The sequence below is a fragment of the Phaseolus vulgaris genome, chromosome 2 (genome assembly GCF_051622355.1).
Source record: "Phaseolus vulgaris cultivar YP4 chromosome 2, ASM5162235v1, whole genome shotgun sequence".
In the NCBI taxonomy this organism is placed as follows: Eukaryota; Viridiplantae; Streptophyta; class Magnoliopsida; order Fabales; family Fabaceae; genus Phaseolus; species Phaseolus vulgaris.
Genome location: NC_143499.1, coordinates 50,401,580 through 50,418,871, shown reverse-complemented (window position 1 = coordinate 50,418,871; position 17,292 = coordinate 50,401,580). Strand labels below are relative to the sequence as shown.

The 17,292-nt window shown below is 32.6% G+C and overlaps 4 protein-coding genes across 5 annotated transcripts; 3 read left to right on the top strand and 1 right to left on the bottom strand.

Moving 5' to 3' along the window:
- Positions 1–2,771: 2,771 nt before the first annotated feature.
- LOC137809563 (zinc-finger homeodomain protein 11) lies at positions 2,772–3,649 on the top strand. The gene has a single exon (XM_068610666.2). It carries the CDS (start codon positions 2,994–2,996, stop codon positions 3,555–3,557), a length of 564 nt encoding a protein of 187 aa, XP_068466767.1. The 5' UTR covers positions 2,772–2,993; the 3' UTR covers positions 3,558–3,649.
- Positions 3,650–5,703: 2,054 nt separating this feature from the next.
- LOC137813067 (alpha/beta-Hydrolases superfamily protein) lies at positions 5,704–8,916 on the bottom strand. Its single transcript, XM_068615362.2, has 7 exons — positions 8,263–8,916; positions 8,129–8,167; positions 7,964–8,034; positions 7,150–7,214; positions 6,858–6,947; positions 6,662–6,754; positions 5,704–6,564 (listed from the first exon to the last, which is right to left on the bottom strand). The coding sequence occupies exons 1-7, from the start codon at positions 8,640–8,642 to the stop codon at positions 6,163–6,165; spliced, it is 1,140 nt and encodes a 379-aa protein (XP_068471463.1). The 5' UTR covers positions 8,643–8,916; the 3' UTR covers positions 5,704–6,162.
- A 287-nt stretch (positions 8,917–9,203) lies between these two features.
- LOC137813068 (annexin D5) lies at positions 9,204–12,516 on the top strand. 2 transcript variants are annotated; one of them, XM_068615363.2, is made up of 6 exons: positions 9,204–9,335; positions 9,420–9,565; positions 9,708–9,920; positions 11,091–11,306; positions 11,390–11,479; positions 12,121–12,516. In XM_068615363.2, exons 1-6 carry the CDS (start codon positions 9,260–9,262, stop codon positions 12,322–12,324), a joined length of 945 nt encoding a protein of 314 aa, XP_068471464.1. In that variant the 5' UTR covers positions 9,204–9,259; the 3' UTR covers positions 12,325–12,516. The 2 variants fall into 2 exon arrangements, with proteins under 2 accessions (XP_068471464.1, XP_068471466.1); XM_068615365.2 differs by lacking the exon at positions 11,390–11,479.
- Positions 12,517–15,297: 2,781 nt separating this feature from the next.
- Positions 15,298–17,257, top strand: LOC137813064 (purple acid phosphatase 17). Its single transcript, XM_068615360.1, has 7 exons — positions 15,298–15,717; positions 15,884–16,040; positions 16,139–16,246; positions 16,396–16,523; positions 16,636–16,764; positions 16,850–16,917; positions 17,005–17,257. The coding sequence occupies exons 1-7, from the start codon at positions 15,541–15,543 to the stop codon at positions 17,216–17,218; spliced, it is 981 nt and encodes a 326-aa protein (XP_068471461.1). The 5' UTR covers positions 15,298–15,540; the 3' UTR covers positions 17,219–17,257.
- Positions 17,258–17,292: the final 35 nt, after the last annotated feature.

The window sequence follows — 17,292 nt, the reverse complement described above, 5'->3', positions numbered from 1 at the left end:
AATTTATTGACTGATAAATATTAAAAAATAATAATATTTTTTTGTAATATATATTAAATTATTGGTAATAACGAGTTTACTCACTCACAGTAGTTTAGCCATTAAAAAAAATAAATTTCTTTCCATAAGTTCATTTGTTTAAGCATTATTATTTCATTATGGGTGTGAATACATTATTTTATTTAGTCCTACATTTATGCTTCTAACTTCATTGGATCACCAAATACTACATTCATAGATATTTGTGTTTAAATCAAATAACAAGTGAATAAAATAACAATTAATCTTTTATTTTCAATAAGTGATTTGACTTATTTTTATTTTATTTTTTTGTACTATTTTATATTTTTTTCCAAAAATCTTTAATTTTGATATAATTCTCAAATTTACACATTTCTTCTTTTGCTCTTTATATTTTAATTGATTAAATTACTTATTGACTGCACTTTAAATTAATGTGTTAAGTTTAGGATCAGCTGATCCAGATACAATAAATACAGAAGATCAAAAATACAAATAAATTTTAAAAGAGGCCAATATTAATATAAATTAAAAATTAAATTGTTAAATTATAGTAAGAAGAATAATCGTTTTTAAATAATAATCAATAATTTGCAGATATTGTATAAAATCAACAATTTAAGAAATAATAGAAAAGGAAAACAAAAGAAAAAAGACTCGCAATCTAACACGTGAACCCTTTATTAAAGAATTAGAATAAAATTAAAGCCTGAAAATAGTACGTTTGCATTACTTTATCGAGTAAATATAAATAACAAAAATTTAATTAATAAATGTCTAATAGTGATCACTTATTCATTAGAATAAAAAATTAATGAATTGAAAAGAAAATAATTATCAAAGTAATATATTAAAAGTAAATTATAAACGTCCAAATAAATTATATATATTTAAAATGCAATGTTAAAAGTAACTTTGTGCATTAAAAAATAAGAACATCATTAAAAGCAATAAAGTTATTGTTTACGATTTATTAAAATTAAAAATAAGTTAAAACATTTTTTAGTATTTTGGTTATCTTGCTTAATATATTTTGATTTTATTAATGATGTGAAGTCAACACTAAACAAGCAGAATTAAGCTTTTTTAAAATGATTTAAATGGAGGTGAAGTAGGTTGCGTGGCATTGTTTTAAGAAAATAATTGGAATAAAAGGTGTGCACTTTAAGATGCAGAAACTTTAATTACTAAAATGATTCTGTGATCTTTTTGTTGGATCTAGCGGTTACATGATGTAAGTGACAACCTCTTTCATCTCAATTATTCATTCAACACTTTTTCGTAGAATCACAAATCATGTTTAGGTGCCATTTTTATATTTAACTCCACTTCCATGCACTGCATTTTTCCAATTTTATTTATTTCCAACCTTACCTAATTTTCCCAACATTATATTCAAACATCATTTCCCAACTATCTATTTTAACCACCAATTTCTATTTAACAAATTATTTTAATCAATTATTTTAATTCCTATTTTTTTATTAGAATTATTAGTGTTGGAGATTTCATATCAACTAGAGATTAAGACATTTTATAGTATATAAGTGGGTGCAGATCTCATCTTGTAAGTTGATTTTATGAGGTTGAGTTAATTAGACTTAAAGTTCACTTTTTAATATGGTATCAGAATCATTTCAAATGTATCCTAGTGATTGTTTGTTATTGAACCATCCATAATATATAGTTCAACGCATGAGTTGGTAGTCTCGGTGTGAAGGGATGTGTTGAAGATTCAACATTGACTAGAGATTAGGATATTTCATAATATATAAGTGGGTGTAAACCTCACATTGTAAACCGATTTTATGAGTTGAGCTAGACTTAAATACACTTCTTAATAATAAGTAATTTTAATCTCTAAAATATTAGAAAAATGGATTACTGGGATATTAATTAAGAAGATAAATGGTTATTACCTGATAATGGTTAATTAGTAGGTGATGAAGAAGATAGCACAAGCATTGTGGTTCACAAAGTGGCTTAAGTAAGTTTTGTATTCTGATTGAACAACACTAAACTGTTAACCAAAACTGAAAGTTGATTGTTTTGTAGAGACAAGGCCTGAATGAGAATGAATGTAGGATTTGAAGAGAATTGTGGGAAAGAAAAGATGAAGATGAAGTGAAGTTTTGGCATATCTAAGGAGAAGATAAAGAAGAAGTTGTTGATGAGGGAAGAATGGGAGGAAGCATGTTAATGAAAAGAGGTTATTTTGGTTGTTGCAGCCTTAACGAAAAAAAAAGGGAAACAAAGTAGGAAACTAAAGTGGTATCTGTGTGGGTTTGTGGGCATGGGATTGACAGTGTACAGTGACTGGACACTGAGTGGAGAAAAGGAAGCAAAGCAAAATGGTTCCCAAAAGATACTCAACCAACCATTATTGTTTTCCGACACATCAACTCTCAATTTCCCACCCACTCATTATTATCTTTTTTTTTTCTATTTTCAATTCTTTTTTTTCTTTCAATGTTTTAAAAGACAATTAAGAAGATGGTTTGACATGGATACAATTGGTTTATATATAAGATGAGAATGAATGAATGGTTTTGTGCGAGTAGAAAAGTACAAAAAGGGGTGCTATGCTATGTAAAGAAAATAATGAAATTCCCAAAGGTTTTGTATTCTGCATTCCAAAGTCAATTATTGGACAGTGCCCATACTGTTTCAGGGTCCCTCTGTCCCCAACCTTTTCTCTTTTCTCTTTTCTCATTTCCTTCCATAGACGCTCATGTCCCTTCCACTCCCTCTAAATTACTGCTCCATTTACTCAACACAATACATCTCTTAAATCAACTATTTTAAATCATATTCACCACTCTTAACTTTAATCTAAACTCTCCATATAGTATTGTATATATCTTAAGAAGATGTGTTGAAATGAAATGAGTATATATGTAGATAGTGTGGAAGTTTGCAATAGTGAGTACGTGTCCATAGAATTGGAGACACTGTAAATAAGGTATCCAAGGATGACCATAGTAGTCATTGCAAAGGCAAAGAAAGGCAAAGAAAGGTGTTATAGTTTATGCACTTCCACCAAGAGAACCACCAAGAGAATAATGGAAGGAGGATCTGGAGAGAAGTGGAAGAGTGTCTACAGAGAGTGCTTGAGAAACCATGCAGCCAGCCTCGGAAGCTACGCCACCGACGGCTGCGGGGAGTTCACGCTCGACAGCGGGGGCCTGCAATGCGCGGCCTGCGGCTGCCACCGCAATTTCCACCGGAAAGTGAAGTACCCGGTAGGCCCGGAAAGTCCTGGAGCGATGGATTACGGCGGCGAGGGGGGGAGCAAGAAGCGGTTCAGGTCAAAGTTCAGCGCAGATCAGAAGGAGAAGATGCTGGCGTTTGCTGAGAAGCTTGGTTGGAAGCTTCAGAGGAAGGATCTGGATGATGAGATTGAGAGGTTCTGCAGAAGCATTGGAGTGAGTAGACAGGTTTTCAAAGTTTGGATGCATAACCATAAGAACTCTTCTTCATCTTCTTCTGCTTCTGCTTCTGCTTCCACCGGAAACATCTCCTCCCTCACCCACTGACACTGTAACCATCCATATTTCTTTCACTCTCTGCACTTCTTGTATCCTTTTTTTTTCTCATCTATCATCAACCCTCTTCCTTTTCATCTTCATCTTCCTTTTCATCTTCATCTTCTTTTCATCCTAACCTAACTGCAAACATAATCTAAATTTCTTTACTCTTTAATCTTCACATACATTAGGTTCAAAATTAGTTTAACTAATTATATCTTTAATAACTTTTTATGAAAAACAAAATGTAATCAATCAAATTATTAATTCTACGATATTATCTTATATATAATTGACATAATTTAAGTTTTTATAAATATATTCTCTAATAATATACATTTACATATTTTTAAATATCACATCATACATTAAAATTAAATTACATAGTAAATTTTTAAATATTTAAAATTTTGCATACATTATAATGTGAAATTCCAAGTGTTGGATTAATTAAATTTGTATTCTATTATAGAATGTAATTTGATTAATGTTTACATCTGTGTAAACAGATCATAACTCTTTCTCTCTTTATATTAGGACATATAAAACACTTTGTTTCCTTTCTTTCATTCATATTCTTTTATATCTTCATCCTCACAAACAATCTCATTTAGTCCTATTAGAATTGACTGCAGTAAGGAAATTGGCATTGAATATGTATAGAAGAAACATGCATTTTAAATTTAAATAATAAATTATGCAGATCATTATCTTAATTTATGTTTTAAGGACATGCATTGTTGGAGAAAAGTTGTAGAAAACATTGGAAGCTTTGTGAAGAAGAATGTTGTTTTGGAAATGATGATTTTGTAGGAGAAAGTGAGGGAAGTATTTTTTGTAGAGGAAGAGAAGCTTCAATGTCATGAACTACATCAGATCTTACCATTAAATTAGAAGGTGGCACAATTAATTATTTACTACTAAAGACAGGAGCATATAATATTCAAATAGGCTTAACCAAGTGTTCAGGAATAGTCATAATAAGGTTTTTGACCTAATTTGGTAATGAGAGTTATAAAAACTAAGTCATATCTTTTTTAGATGCTTCCTTATTGTCCCTACCTTTCCAATCAACAACATATATTTAAACAAACACTAATGCAATTCAACTACATTTTCTTAAATATTCATTCAAACTCTTTTTCATTAAACTTTAATATAATTTTAATCTTTCAAATTTTGGGATAAAGTTTTTTTTATCCTTCAAATTTCATATTCATTTTTTAATCTTTAATTTGAGATCAAACTTGTTTTAAATCTCTCTGTATAAACTACTCGAGCACAATCAAAAGAAATAATACTTCGGAAGCAAAACATATGTAATGAACTCTTTCCAAATAAGAATATCATGTATGTAATGTAATTATATAAAGTTAACTCTTTCTCGAAATTCAAGAATTTTTCTTCTTTTTACCTTCATAACTCTTTTTAAAATATTTATTTTGAATATATATATATTTTTGTTTTATAGTTCTGAAGTAAAAAAAAAAAAACGTTTAATGTACTTTGAAAATATAATAATTTAGAATATTTTTTTAAAAAAAATTATTAAATAAAAATTAATTTTAAATATAAAAAAATTAGTTGCTATATTAACAAAATTAGATATTATTTTAAGACTAAAAAAATTATTAATATCTAAATTAATTTTTATTGATAAATAATTTTTAAATTATCTAAATTAGTTTTTATTGATAAATAATTTTTAAATTAATATGTTTTAATTCTTAATTATTTAGATTTTAAAATTGATATCTAAATCTGAACTTAATATTATTAAATATAAAAAATTATTTATCAATAATAAAAATTTAAATATTAATAATTATTTTTTTAATCTCTAAAATAGTATCTAACTAAAATAGTATCTAATTCTAATTTTGTTGGTCAAATATTCCAACTTAATAAAAATAAATTAAACAAGTAAATTAAACAAGTGCTCAAATATTTTGCTCACACTTATTTACAACCTATGTTAATCCGATTTTTTATTCATTTATCGAGTTTATCCAAAGTTGTATACACCCCACACTAGGGTAGAAATACCAACATGATTTACATGGACTACTAAAGTCAGGTGAAAAAGATAAATTTAACGATCTCTAGTCTTGCAAAAATGAAAAGACCTAGAAGAATCATTATAAAAAACAGTGAAGAAAATGAAATGGTAAATAATATTTCTACAATTTGGATCTTAATGGAAATGGACCTCTTGAGATAAAACTTTATTGTTGAAATTGAAAGCGTTCGTGCACTGGCACACTTGCTGGTGGGCACAAATGCTTGGGACAAGAAAAAGAAAAAGGTACGAAGTTTTCTATGGACAAAAATGACCCAAAACCTATGCCTAATTCAAGGTCATTACTCACTGTGCTCCACGATGACTATTGGATCCGAGAAAATAGTAATAAATCTGATCCTAACTAAAAAAGAAACTGATTCATAGCTTTAGGATTTCAACATAAAAGAATGTTTGGATTTATGTAGCTTCAGCTTCAATTTTCTTTCCTCTACAAAGAACCAGAAATTATCCACTCAGTACAAGGTGCTTCCTCAATTTTCAATGGTTGAATGTTTTCTTCACATTTTCTCTCACACCACTATTTATTTAACCTCATACTCTACTGTTCAGCCATTGAATTATATCTTGTGTGATGGCATCTCGTTCTGGTTCAAAAAGAAGGTCATGTAAGAAGCCGTCGTATAGTTTAATATTTTTGTCAGTTGAAGAGGCTTCTACATATAATTTTTGAGAAGCAAGGGGATCAGTTACAGAATCAGCAGTACCATGGAGAACAAAAAATGGAACTCTTAATTTTTTTAGATTTTTCTGCAAGTAGCTTGTAATTCTGAGAATCTCATAACCAGTTCGTACTCTAAGAGGTCCAGTACATACTAATGGATCCGAATATTTAGCAATTAGAGCCTCCGGGTCTCTAGACACCACCGAACCCTTCTTGTATGCAGAACTACATTGATATGTTGGCAGCAAAAATGAAGCTATTGGAGCAAGTGCCTGCAATGAAGAGGACACAAAGATGAATATGCCAAATCTTCCATGTTTTATGCATTCAGCTATAAAACGAAGGCGTCAACAAGATAGGCATGCTCACCAGCAAAATCGGATGTGAAGGGGCAACACCAACTGCAGGGGATGTCAATACAGCACCAGCTATGCGAGCTTCAAACTTCGGGTCAAGCAGAGCCTAAAATTTAGATAGAAATAACAAAGCTAAATCATTTATACTTCTTGAGCTTTTCCCCTTACTAGTAACTGCAAAAATCTTCTTTTATCAAAAAAAGTATTACCTTAAGAGTAATAGCTGCTCCTGTCGAGTGTCCAAAGCAGAAACATGGGAGTCCAGGATTTTCATTTAGAACCTTCTCCAAAAATGTTTTCTGTTTATCAAAATGATCAAATTCTTCATCGGTGTATAAAGGAATTTTCCAATCAGAAAACAAATTTCTACAAATATCACACCTACCCACCGCGTCTCTCAGGAAACTGCTACCCATCACCATGCATACTCAAAACATAAATCACAGCACCACTTATCTATGCATTGTCAAAACTTTGGTAGAATGCAGTTTAGAAACGTACCATGTCAGAAACAGCATCATCAAGAGAATGAACATAACCATGTAACCCATCACTTCCACCGTGACCTACATGTAAACAGAACAGAAACATCAGAGTTGAGCAAATAAAAAGATACACTCTACTGGATATTCTAACAAGTTACAACGTAATGCATGAAACGCATACATGCTTGATTTAACAACGAAGAAAAGGAAACCTATCCTCCGAGGGCCCAGAAAGAACCAAACAAACAAATTTTTAAATCAGGCACTTGTATTGATTAATCGTTTAAAAAAGTAGTTGGGAACTTGGCCATATTCCAAGCCCATAAGAGACATCTTAAAAACTACACAAGAATAAGAATCCTATGAATTTACAGAAATGTTAAATTGTTAATTATAAATGCATATTTTGCAGACATCAGAGACAAACTTGACATTTTAATCAGCTGGAGACTTCATTCCGTCTCACGTTTTATTTCCATGCATCTGCCGATTAAAAGGAACATGTGCGAAAATAGTTATCATCAATTTTTTAAATACAACCCCTGAACTGAATCGGCCACTATTATAGAGCAACATGGCAACAAGAGCAATGGAAAAAAAAGAGAGAGAAATGGGACTGTTCATAATGGACGTGAATGTTAACAACGATAGAAGAGGGAATGCAATGTTGATGTTCAGCCTGAATTAGAAACATCCACACAAACAATTTGTCGCGCATAGAATCAAGTTTTTGGAATGGTGTTTTAAAGTTTTCCAATCAAATGTTAGTGGTACAAGGGACTAAAATGTCGGAAAATAGATTTGTAATGAAAATTGTAGCGAAGTCTTACCAAGCCAATCCATGGCGTAAACCTTGAAACCATTAGCATTGAGGTGCTTGGCAAAGTTGGTGTATCTGCCACTGTGGGAGAATAATAATGGTGATGATGAGTAATTAATAAGAAATAAAGGGGAGGTAAGATGCAGGGAAGGAAAACAGAATTAGGATTAGAAACCTGTGTTCATTAAGTCCGTGCATAAGAAAAACAAGTCCCCTGCATAATGAAGAGGTTGGAATGGAATGGAAAAGGAAAATTTAGAGTTGAAGATGGTTAACAATGAATTAACAGAGGAGAGGAGAAAGAGTAACCTGATGTTATTGTTGGGGGAGTGGGGAATCCAAGACTGGGTGAAAATGGTGTCACCCCTGGAGGAAACGATGAGGCGGTAGTCCCTCAAAGAGGTGGGATGGGTGGGTGAGTCTGCGTCTGCGTCGGCGTCCTCCATGACTCTCCGAATGGCCAGGGCCCTCCTGGCCGTGGTGGTAGAAGCGGCGGTGCTCTTCCAGGCGAATCGGGAGGAGAGAAGAGTCCCTTTGCGGAAGGGAAAGAGTAGGAGCAAAAGGACAGCGTTGAAGAAGGAAAGAAGGGCCTTGAGGGCTCGCAGGGAAAAGAGGGCGCGGATTCTGCCGCTGGCTCCGGAAGTCAAGATGAAGGTGGAGGCCTGGTTTCCCCTGAAAGCCATTGCCATTGCCAATGCTTCCTAATCTTCTTCCCTGCTTTTATCCTATCCTATCCTATCCTCAATGCAGCAATAACACAAACACAACACAAACACAAACACAAACACAATGCAATTCACCACCAGATTCAAAAATCAATGTCCGATTCCCAAAATTAGTATTGAGCCAAATTTAGCAGATGAATGCGAAGGAGATTGGATGAGTATTATTTATTTAGAAAATAGAAGAAAATGATTTGGAATGATAAGCTTGGCATAGGATAGGAGCGTAGAATGTTGTGGAAAGTGCATTGTTCCAGAAGGTGCAGTGGGGGTGGTGACCCTAACATGTGGGGAATTCCATAACCACAACACACCTGTGCCTCTCGCGCCATGACACGTGGCTGGTACGCGGCGAAAAATATTACTTCACGTCTTCGTTAACCTCTTCCTTCTTTTCTCCCTGTCCCACCTTCCCTCAACACCTTTTTCGGATCACCCTCAACCTCTCTCTCTCTTTCACAGCACAAATCCATTTTTCAATTCCACTCTAAGACAACTGCTTAATTAATTAATTACTTTAATTAATCAACGGAATTAGCTTAATCAATCAATCAATCAAACCGATCCCCTTTTCTTCTTTGATCATGGCCACCCTTGTTCTACCCCCTGTTCCTCCCTCCCCCAGAGACGACGCCATAGCTCTTTACACCGCTTTCAAAGGTTCAATCCACACTGTATTTATCACGCCCACACTTTTCACTTTTCAAATCGTTTTCTTTTTCTTCTGATTCGATGCTTTTTAAGGATTTGGATGTGATACTAGCGTTGTCATCAATGTACTCGCTCATCGAGATGCCACGCAGCGTTCCTACATCCAACATGAATTCAGGACCATGTATTCCTCCGATCTTCTCAAACGCTTATCTTCTGAGCTTTCTGGCAAATTGGAGGTGCTGCTTATTCCTTTTCACATAACTTTTTGTTCTTGTGGATTCCATTCTGCTTCATCACAAACCCACTACATAATGGGTTCCTCTGCTTGTTAAAAGATTGTTTTTTTATTGCTTTGCCCTATATTTTATGGCTTCGTAGACAGCAGTTCTGCTTTGGATGCATGACCCTGCTGGCCGTGATGCGCTTATCCTCAAGCAATGCCTCGCTGCGGAAGATCTCGAATCTACCACTGAAGTATTATGTTCACGAAGTTCATCCCAGCTGCAATATTTAAGACAGGTTTACTACACTAAATTTGGGGTTTATCTTGAGCATGAAATTGAAAGATACGCCTCCGGGGATCATAAAAAGGTGAATTTTGTCTTTGTTCTTGTCTATGTTTGCCTTTCATGAAAGACGTCCTTGCTATCACGAATTAGTCATATTAAAATTTCTATCTGTTGGCCTTTAAAGTCATGATGTGCTCTTTTTGATTCCTTGGCACCCTTACCAGCAAGGATGCTGAAGAAATTAAAACTGCTATGTGACTCCAGATGTTCATCAGAGGTATATTAGTATATTTCTGAAATCATTGGGGGAGGATATTTCCGATTAAGACTCCATATGCTTGTGGTCTTTATATTCTACTCAGAAATCTACAGATGAACGACTTCTGCCAAATCATTTGAGGCAAGGGTCCACTTATTTAAGTGGGTTAACCTGCAACTTGTCTAGAAACCAACAAAAGCACACAACTGCAAGAACGACAAAACCGGAAACAGAAAGTAAAAAAAACAATTAAACAAGAGAAGAAAACAAAAATGAATACAGGATATACGTGGTTCAATCTAAAGACCTGCATCCATGAGAAAGGGAGCAAAACAATTCACTATCAGATAAGAGAACAAGATCAAGCCTGGACAAAAGAGTTCACTTGGCCCATGTATCACCACTGTTTAGAAACAAAAACAAGAAAACTCAGTTCTTCACTCTATTGCCTCCTTTCTCTCTCATTCTTTCAATCACATAGAATAGAAGTACATCAAATGAACCTCTCCTCTCTACACATCCACCATAGAACAACACCTATGCTAATATATAGACACTAGACACAAGATCACAAAGTTAGTTGTAACTAATAACTAATTGGAACATAAAAACTAAATGCAATGACAACTTGCAACAGATTTTTAGGCGCTTCGATCAACAAATTACTCCAATAAGAATATAGCTACAAGGCCAACAAAAGAATTTTGAATCCACACAAAAGATTGAATGCCTGCTGGCAGTTGCAAGATTTCAATCTCATGTCAACCATGGGTTGGAAGTGAACAAAATTTACGGTATATCCATGAATTCAAATATGCTAGTGTGTTTCATTGCATGTCTCTTGAGGGAAACCCTGTTAAGTTGTTTGTCGTAGATCCTATTTGATGTAAAATTCTGCTTCATTCCTTTCATTCTCTACACTAATCATGTCTCAGTTCCTTGTAAGATATTCAAACAAAACGGCTTACTATCTATGCAAAATGCTTGATGCAGATGTTGCTTGCATATTTAACCATACCGCGTCATGAAGGCCCTGAGGTAAATAGAGAGATGGCTGAGATGGATGCAAAGGTTCTCTACAAAGCAGGGGAGAAGAGGCTGGGAACTGATGAGAAGACTTTTGTGCAAATATTTAGTGAACGGAGTGCAGCACATTTGGCTGCTGTAAATCATTATTACCATAGCATGTATGGACACTCGTTGAAAAAGGTATCTTTACCATTTTTGTGTTCTTTGAACGTAGTATCTCCCAAGGTTGTTTTTCTTGTGCTTATCCTAACTGAATATATCAGGCAGTAAAGAAGGAAACATCAGGGAATTTCGCTCTCGCACTTTTGACAATAGTTAAATTTTCTGTGAGTCCTGCAAAGTATTTTTCAAAGGTATTCATTCCCCTTGGTTTGAATTTTGTGTAATTGCTTCTCGTATTGCCATTAGACTTGGATGGCGATCACAATGTTTTCATTCGATTATAACTCCTCATTTTGCAAGAAACAAGGATGATGGTGAGAATAAAGTGAAAAGTGGTGCAAGATACGATGATTACTTTAGAGCTATTGTTAAGAATTTTTTCATTTAAAAACCTGTTAGCAACATTAGCACCCAGTTCTTGAAACAAATTAATTATATAGTTGAAAATGCTAGAAACTTGAATGAAGATGATCATTTACTATATATCTTTATGGAGTTCAGACATGTAGACTTTGGCAGGGTCATGAGCCTCTCAAGGGTAAAAATCAAATGCAGAGTGTGGAGTGTTGATTACTTTGTTCAGAAGGTTGACACTGATTTTTATACTGTAGAGAGGATCCTAAACCCATTTAGCACTACTTATTAATGTATAATGCTTCAACAAATTCTTCTTTTGTCTAATATCTTGTGGTGATTTGTAGTAATTGATTCTGTAAACACAAAGTCAACTTGAAATTTCTGACTGCCAAGACATTGAGATCTGTTTTCAATTCACCTTTTGCACCACATATGTCATTATTCTATTTTGTATTTTGATTTTCCCTACACATAGGTCTTGCGCAAGGCAATGAAAGGCTTTGGGACTGATGACACAAAACTTATAAGGGTGATTGTAACAAGAGCTGAGATTGATTTACAATACATCAAAGCAGAATATTTAAAGAAATACAAGAAGACCCTTAACGACGCAGTCCACTCAGAAACATCTGGGCACTACAGGGCTTTTCTTCTCCTACTCTTGGGTCCCAATCAGTAGACAAAAATGTTCAACCATGTTTTGGTAATAAATTCAACTCTGAATATAGTGCGTGCTGCTTCGTAACTAATATGTACATGTATTTGGTTTCATCATGTATTTGCTTCTCATCACAATGCACGGTTAAAGGACTGGTGTGTAAACTATTGATTTTTGTTTCCATTATAGATTCATTGTCTTTATAATTTATCATCATTGGTTGCAAAAAGTAGAGTTTTTTATATAAGTCTCGTGAATCTAATTTTTGTATTTTTATACTTCATAAATAGAAATTATGTAATTATATTATATGAATATTGTAATAATTAATTGGTTTAAATCTATAACTGGAGTTTTAGAACCCAAGTTCAGTGACCAATACATTGCAATTTGTTACTTTTGCATTATATACGTAATTTAATCATCTTCTGAAAATAATTCATATTAAATTATATCAAATGGTTCAAATATCTTTTACACATATATAAAATATAAAATATACATTACGCATTTCATTATTAGTATAAAAAAAAAAATTTAAATACATCATTCTGTCAACTTTCAATATTTACAAAAATATTTCCTAGTTTTAAAATTTCTAAAATTTTCTCACCACTCCTTTTAGTTAATATCATTAATTATAGTTAACTTAGTGTTAAAAATATTAATCAATACAAGTAAGAAAAATACGTAATATTTTAAGTAAAATAATATTTTTTATGCATGAATTTTAATTATGTATATATTTATTATTTAATATAAAAAAGTTAATGTTAAAAATATTAATCAATACAAGTAAGAAAAACACATAATATTTTAAGTAAAATAATATTTTTTATGCATGAATTTTAATTATGTATACATTTATTATTTAATATAAAAAAGTTAATGTTAAAAATATTAATCAATACAAGTAAGAAAAACACGTAATATTATAAGTAAAATAATATTTCTTACGCATGAATTTTAATTATGTATAAATTTATTATTTAATATAAAAAAGGTAATTATATATAGATTATTTGAAATTTCCATTTCAATAATTTCCATTTAATGTTTTATTTTTTATTAAAAGTAATTATTACTTATTAAGAGCTTTTAGTTTATATTCTATGCATTAATTTTAATCTTATAACACTGGAGCACTATAAATATTGTAATCTATCACAAGCAGGAATTTTATTTATAAAAATAAAAATAATAAAACATATTTACAATTTAAAATTATTAACTACAATATTTTAAAATTATATGTAGTAAAAAAAGTAACTATTATTCTTTATTTTTTCACCTTACACAATTTAAAACTAATACTTAAAAATAATATAAAATAATTGACTTAAATATTGTTTATATCCATATAAATATGTTTTACTTTATATTTCTTATATTTGAGTATGTTATGTCATTTATTCTATGCATAAGAGTTACTCTACATTAAGTTAAGTAAGAATGGAGAAAAATTAGGGTTTCATGAACATTAAACTAGTTTTCATATCGAATTACTTTCATCCCACTTGTCACCCTTATATATAGGTGATGTTATTCATGTGAATCTTGTCACCCTTACATAGGTGATGTTATTCATGTGAATTTGTTGAACATTATTGATTTATTGTTGCATTGTTAAGAATGGATGAAGACTCATAGGATGAATTTAATTAAAGAAATTAATCGTGGCATGATGAATATGTTGTGATGGATATGAACGAGTAGACCAACTCAAAAGGTCATACATATGGATGGGATGTCAATGATAAGTGATTAGAATGTTGTTAACATATTTGCATTTTTTGCTTACTGATACTTGGCTGACACATATTTATGTAATGACATACTAGTGTAGCTAAGAGGATTACTATACTCGATATAAGATACACGTTTGCTAGTAGATATAATGTTGTATTTGTGTATCTATTATTGAAGCAAAATATGATGATATTCTCATTGCAAAGTAAATCTTCCACAAATGTTGGTCTACATCAACTCATACATATTGGATATGTGTATGTTTCACATTTAGTTAAAGTATTATATATGTGATTATCTTTTATATCGTTATAGGCAATTAATATTACATTGTACATTTATAAAACATGTGCATTTAAAACTACAGGATGGTATTCACATACCAACTATAAACATCTTAAGGTCTACATTTGTTGTTATCTGAATGTTAGGTTATGGTCATCACTCCATATTAGTTAGATGCAAGTATTTGCACAATTGTGTAAGGAGTTACACTCATATATTAGGCTTGCAAATGATTGATTTAATGTTGTATATTATTTAGATTGTGTTAATTTATTTGAATTGAACAAATTTTGATTGAAAATGTGTTATAAGAGTGACTACGCACCAATTCTTAAACTTAAAATGAAAATGATTTGAGAAATAACTTTTCAAAATAGAATAAAATTCTCATATGGTTAATCTCATGAGAATATAAAGAAAAAAATTCAAACTCAATATCTTCTCATATTATTATCTTCTGGTCTTAAAATTATTTTGTTTGTAATTTAAATTACAACTCAATTATAAGTGAACACCATTCAGTTGAAAGCCATGGTATAAGTCTTCTCTTTACAAGTTTAATTAGAATTATAGAATGAAAAAAAAATATTTTCACTAGTCTTTGATGACACAACAAGTGTTTGAATACAATATATTAAACTTGTTAGACTTGTCTAGAAACAAACAACAGTGTTTCAGTGTTTAGCAGTGCATTGGGCTAATCTAAGAGAATCTACACTACATGGGATCTAGTCACTAATTCTGTAAAAAAATGGTTATTATTGTGGTCCTCCAAACATCATGTGACAGTTGTTCCAGTTTCTTACCTTTCTTTATTATTTCTGATCTAGAATGTCTGTAATTTTTATCAATTATACATTATGATTATAGTACTATATTAACAGTAGAACAATTTTAGAATAATATTGTTTCCTAACAGAAAAAGTGATCTTTAAATAGTTAAGCTGTTTTACCTAAGTCAAATTTAGAAAGATCAATTTTGTGGGGTTTTATCAGAATGGTTTATGGGGTAACTGTGGAGTTGGTAGGAGGAGAAGAGGAGCATCAGCATCCGAATATTCTGCCTGATATGCCTTTCTCTTAAGATGAATTTCGAATATTCTGTTCTTTCATGCTTATTCGCTCCCACTGTTGCATGCATATACCAATATACATCCCTCCACTTCCACTCTCTATCTTCCACAACTCTTTTGCTTCTTCACCATGTCCATCTCCTTTCTCCTCACCCTCTTCATCACCTCTTCCCTCTCTTCTCTTTCTGCATATGCACAACTCCTCAGATTTTCACACTCTTCTAAACATGATGCTTCTCTTAGCTTCTTAGTGCTTGGTGACTGGGGCAGAAGAGGCGCTTTCAACCAATCACAAGTTGCTTTCCAGGTTCCTTTTCATGCAAATATACCACCCATTTAGCTGCTGTAACATTATTTAATTTGTTTTCATCTTCTAGTACATCATAGCATCTTGTCTTCTAGATTGCTCCTCGTTGCATCCTTAAACGGCTGAGAACAATGTTATGTTTATGTCTGAAAAAATGAACGTGCAGATGGGAAAGGTGGGAGAGAGACTTGATATCGACTTTGTAGTTTCCACTGGGGACAACTTCTATGACAATGGACTAATCAGTGAACACGACAACGCCTTTGCAGAGTCGTTTACCAAAATTTACACTGCAGAAAGCCTGCAAAAACAGTGGTATAGCGGTAATATCCTAAACAATAACGATGATGACAAAGAGTTACAGTGCAGAGTGTAGTAGAGCTTATGATATGCTTAAACTTTTGTATTATGGTGGATGCAGTGTTAGGCAACCACGACTACAGGGGTGATGCAGAGGCCCAGCTCAGCCCAGTCCTTAGAGAAATGGATAGTAGATGGCTCTGCCTGAGATCATTTATTGTAGATTCAGGTAGTTTATGCTTTTTTTTCATTTCATCGACGACTAGAGATAAGAGATAAGAGCATGTTAGGCTTAAAATTTTATTTCATAATACTTCGTTTCAGCTTATCCTTCTAGGGTTAAAACCCGTGCACTAATCTGATGTACTTCTCCTGCAGAGCTTGTTGATATTTTCTTTGTAGACACCACTCCTTTTGTTGAAAAGTACTTCACTGAACCACAGAAACACAAGTACGATTGGGGAGGCATTGGACCACAGAAACCTTATATTACTAACTTACTCAAGGTATGCATGGACAAATTCATTACTTTTTCCTCTTGGGCAAGATCAATCCGTTTTTGACGGCAGAATAATCATATTTTTGTCGATAATTAGTGTTTTGAATTATATGTTTCAGGACTTAGAATTGGCACTGAAGGAGTCAAGAGCACAATGGAAGATTGTTGTTGGTCACCATACCATTAGAAGTGTTGGGCATCACGGTGATACTCAAGAACTTGTAGAGAAGCTGCTCCCAATCCTTCAGGTAACTAAAAGCTAAGAACTGAAGATGATGTTGGTCTCCCTCCTTGTGAAAAACCAACTGGTCTGATTTTACTTTGAAATTTCAGGCAAATAATATTGATTTTTACATGAATGGACATGATCATTGTCTTGAACACATCAGTGACACAGAGAGGTAAAACTGAATGAATTTATCTAAGATTGTTTTACAAGGAACGAAGGCAGAGTAATATATTTATCTGATAAAGGAACTTGTGTGCAGCCCCATTCAGTTCTTGACTAGCGGAGCAGGGTCAAAGGCTTGGAGTGGAGACCTTCAACAAATGAATCGAAGAGGCCTAAATTTCTTCTATGATGGACAAGGCTTCATGTCCGTTCAATTGACTCAGACTCATGCCACCATTGAGTTCTATGATGTTTTTGGCAACGTTTTGCACACACTGGCTTCTTCAAAACAGCCACATTCTTTCATGTAAACTTCAGTATGTTAAATAAATGAAATTTTGATGGCTCAACTCAATTCCCATTTTATTTATTTATTTTTTGTTGA

What these genes read in the sequence shown, in the direction of transcription:
- LOC137813068 (XM_068615363.2), top strand. Translation starts at nt 9,260, where the DNA reads ATGGCCACCCTTGTTCTACCCCCTGTTCCTCCCTCCCCCAGAGACGAC. An exon ending in CCTCCGGGGATCATAAAAAG is followed by an intron (nt 9,921 to 11,090) that starts GTGAATTTTGTC and finishes TGCTTGATGCAG; the next exon opens with ATGTTGCTTGCATATTTAAC. An exon ending in ATGGACACTCGTTGAAAAAG is followed by an intron (nt 11,307 to 11,389) that starts GTATCTTTACCA and finishes TGAATATATCAG; the next exon opens with GCAGTAAAGAAGGAAACATC.
- LOC137813064 (XM_068615360.1), top strand. Translation starts at nt 15,541, where the DNA reads ATGTCCATCTCCTTTCTCCTCACCCTCTTCATCACCTCTTCCCTCTCT. An exon ending in GCAAAAACAGTGGTATAGCG is followed by an intron (nt 16,041 to 16,138) that starts GTAATATCCTAA and finishes TGGTGGATGCAG; the next exon opens with TGTTAGGCAACCACGACTAC. An exon ending in ATATTACTAACTTACTCAAG is followed by an intron (nt 16,524 to 16,635) that starts GTATGCATGGAC and finishes TATATGTTTCAG; the next exon opens with GACTTAGAATTGGCACTGAA.
- LOC137809563 (XM_068610666.2), top strand. Translation starts at nt 2,994, where the DNA reads ATGACCATAGTAGTCATTGCAAAGGCAAAGAAAGGCAAAGAAAGGTGT.
- LOC137813067 (XM_068615362.2), bottom strand. Translation starts at nt 8,642, where the DNA reads ATGGCAATGGCTTTCAGGGGAAACCAGGCCTCCACCTTCATCTTGACT. An exon ending in TTACGCCATGGATTGGCTTG is followed by an intron (nt 7,215 to 7,963) that starts GTAAGACTTCGC and finishes GTTTACATGTAG; the next exon opens with GTCACGGTGGAAGTGATGGG. An exon ending in GAGCAGCTATTACTCTTAAG is followed by an intron (nt 6,755 to 6,857) that starts GTAATACTTTTT and finishes TCTAAATTTTAG; the next exon opens with GCTCTGCTTGACCCGAAGTT.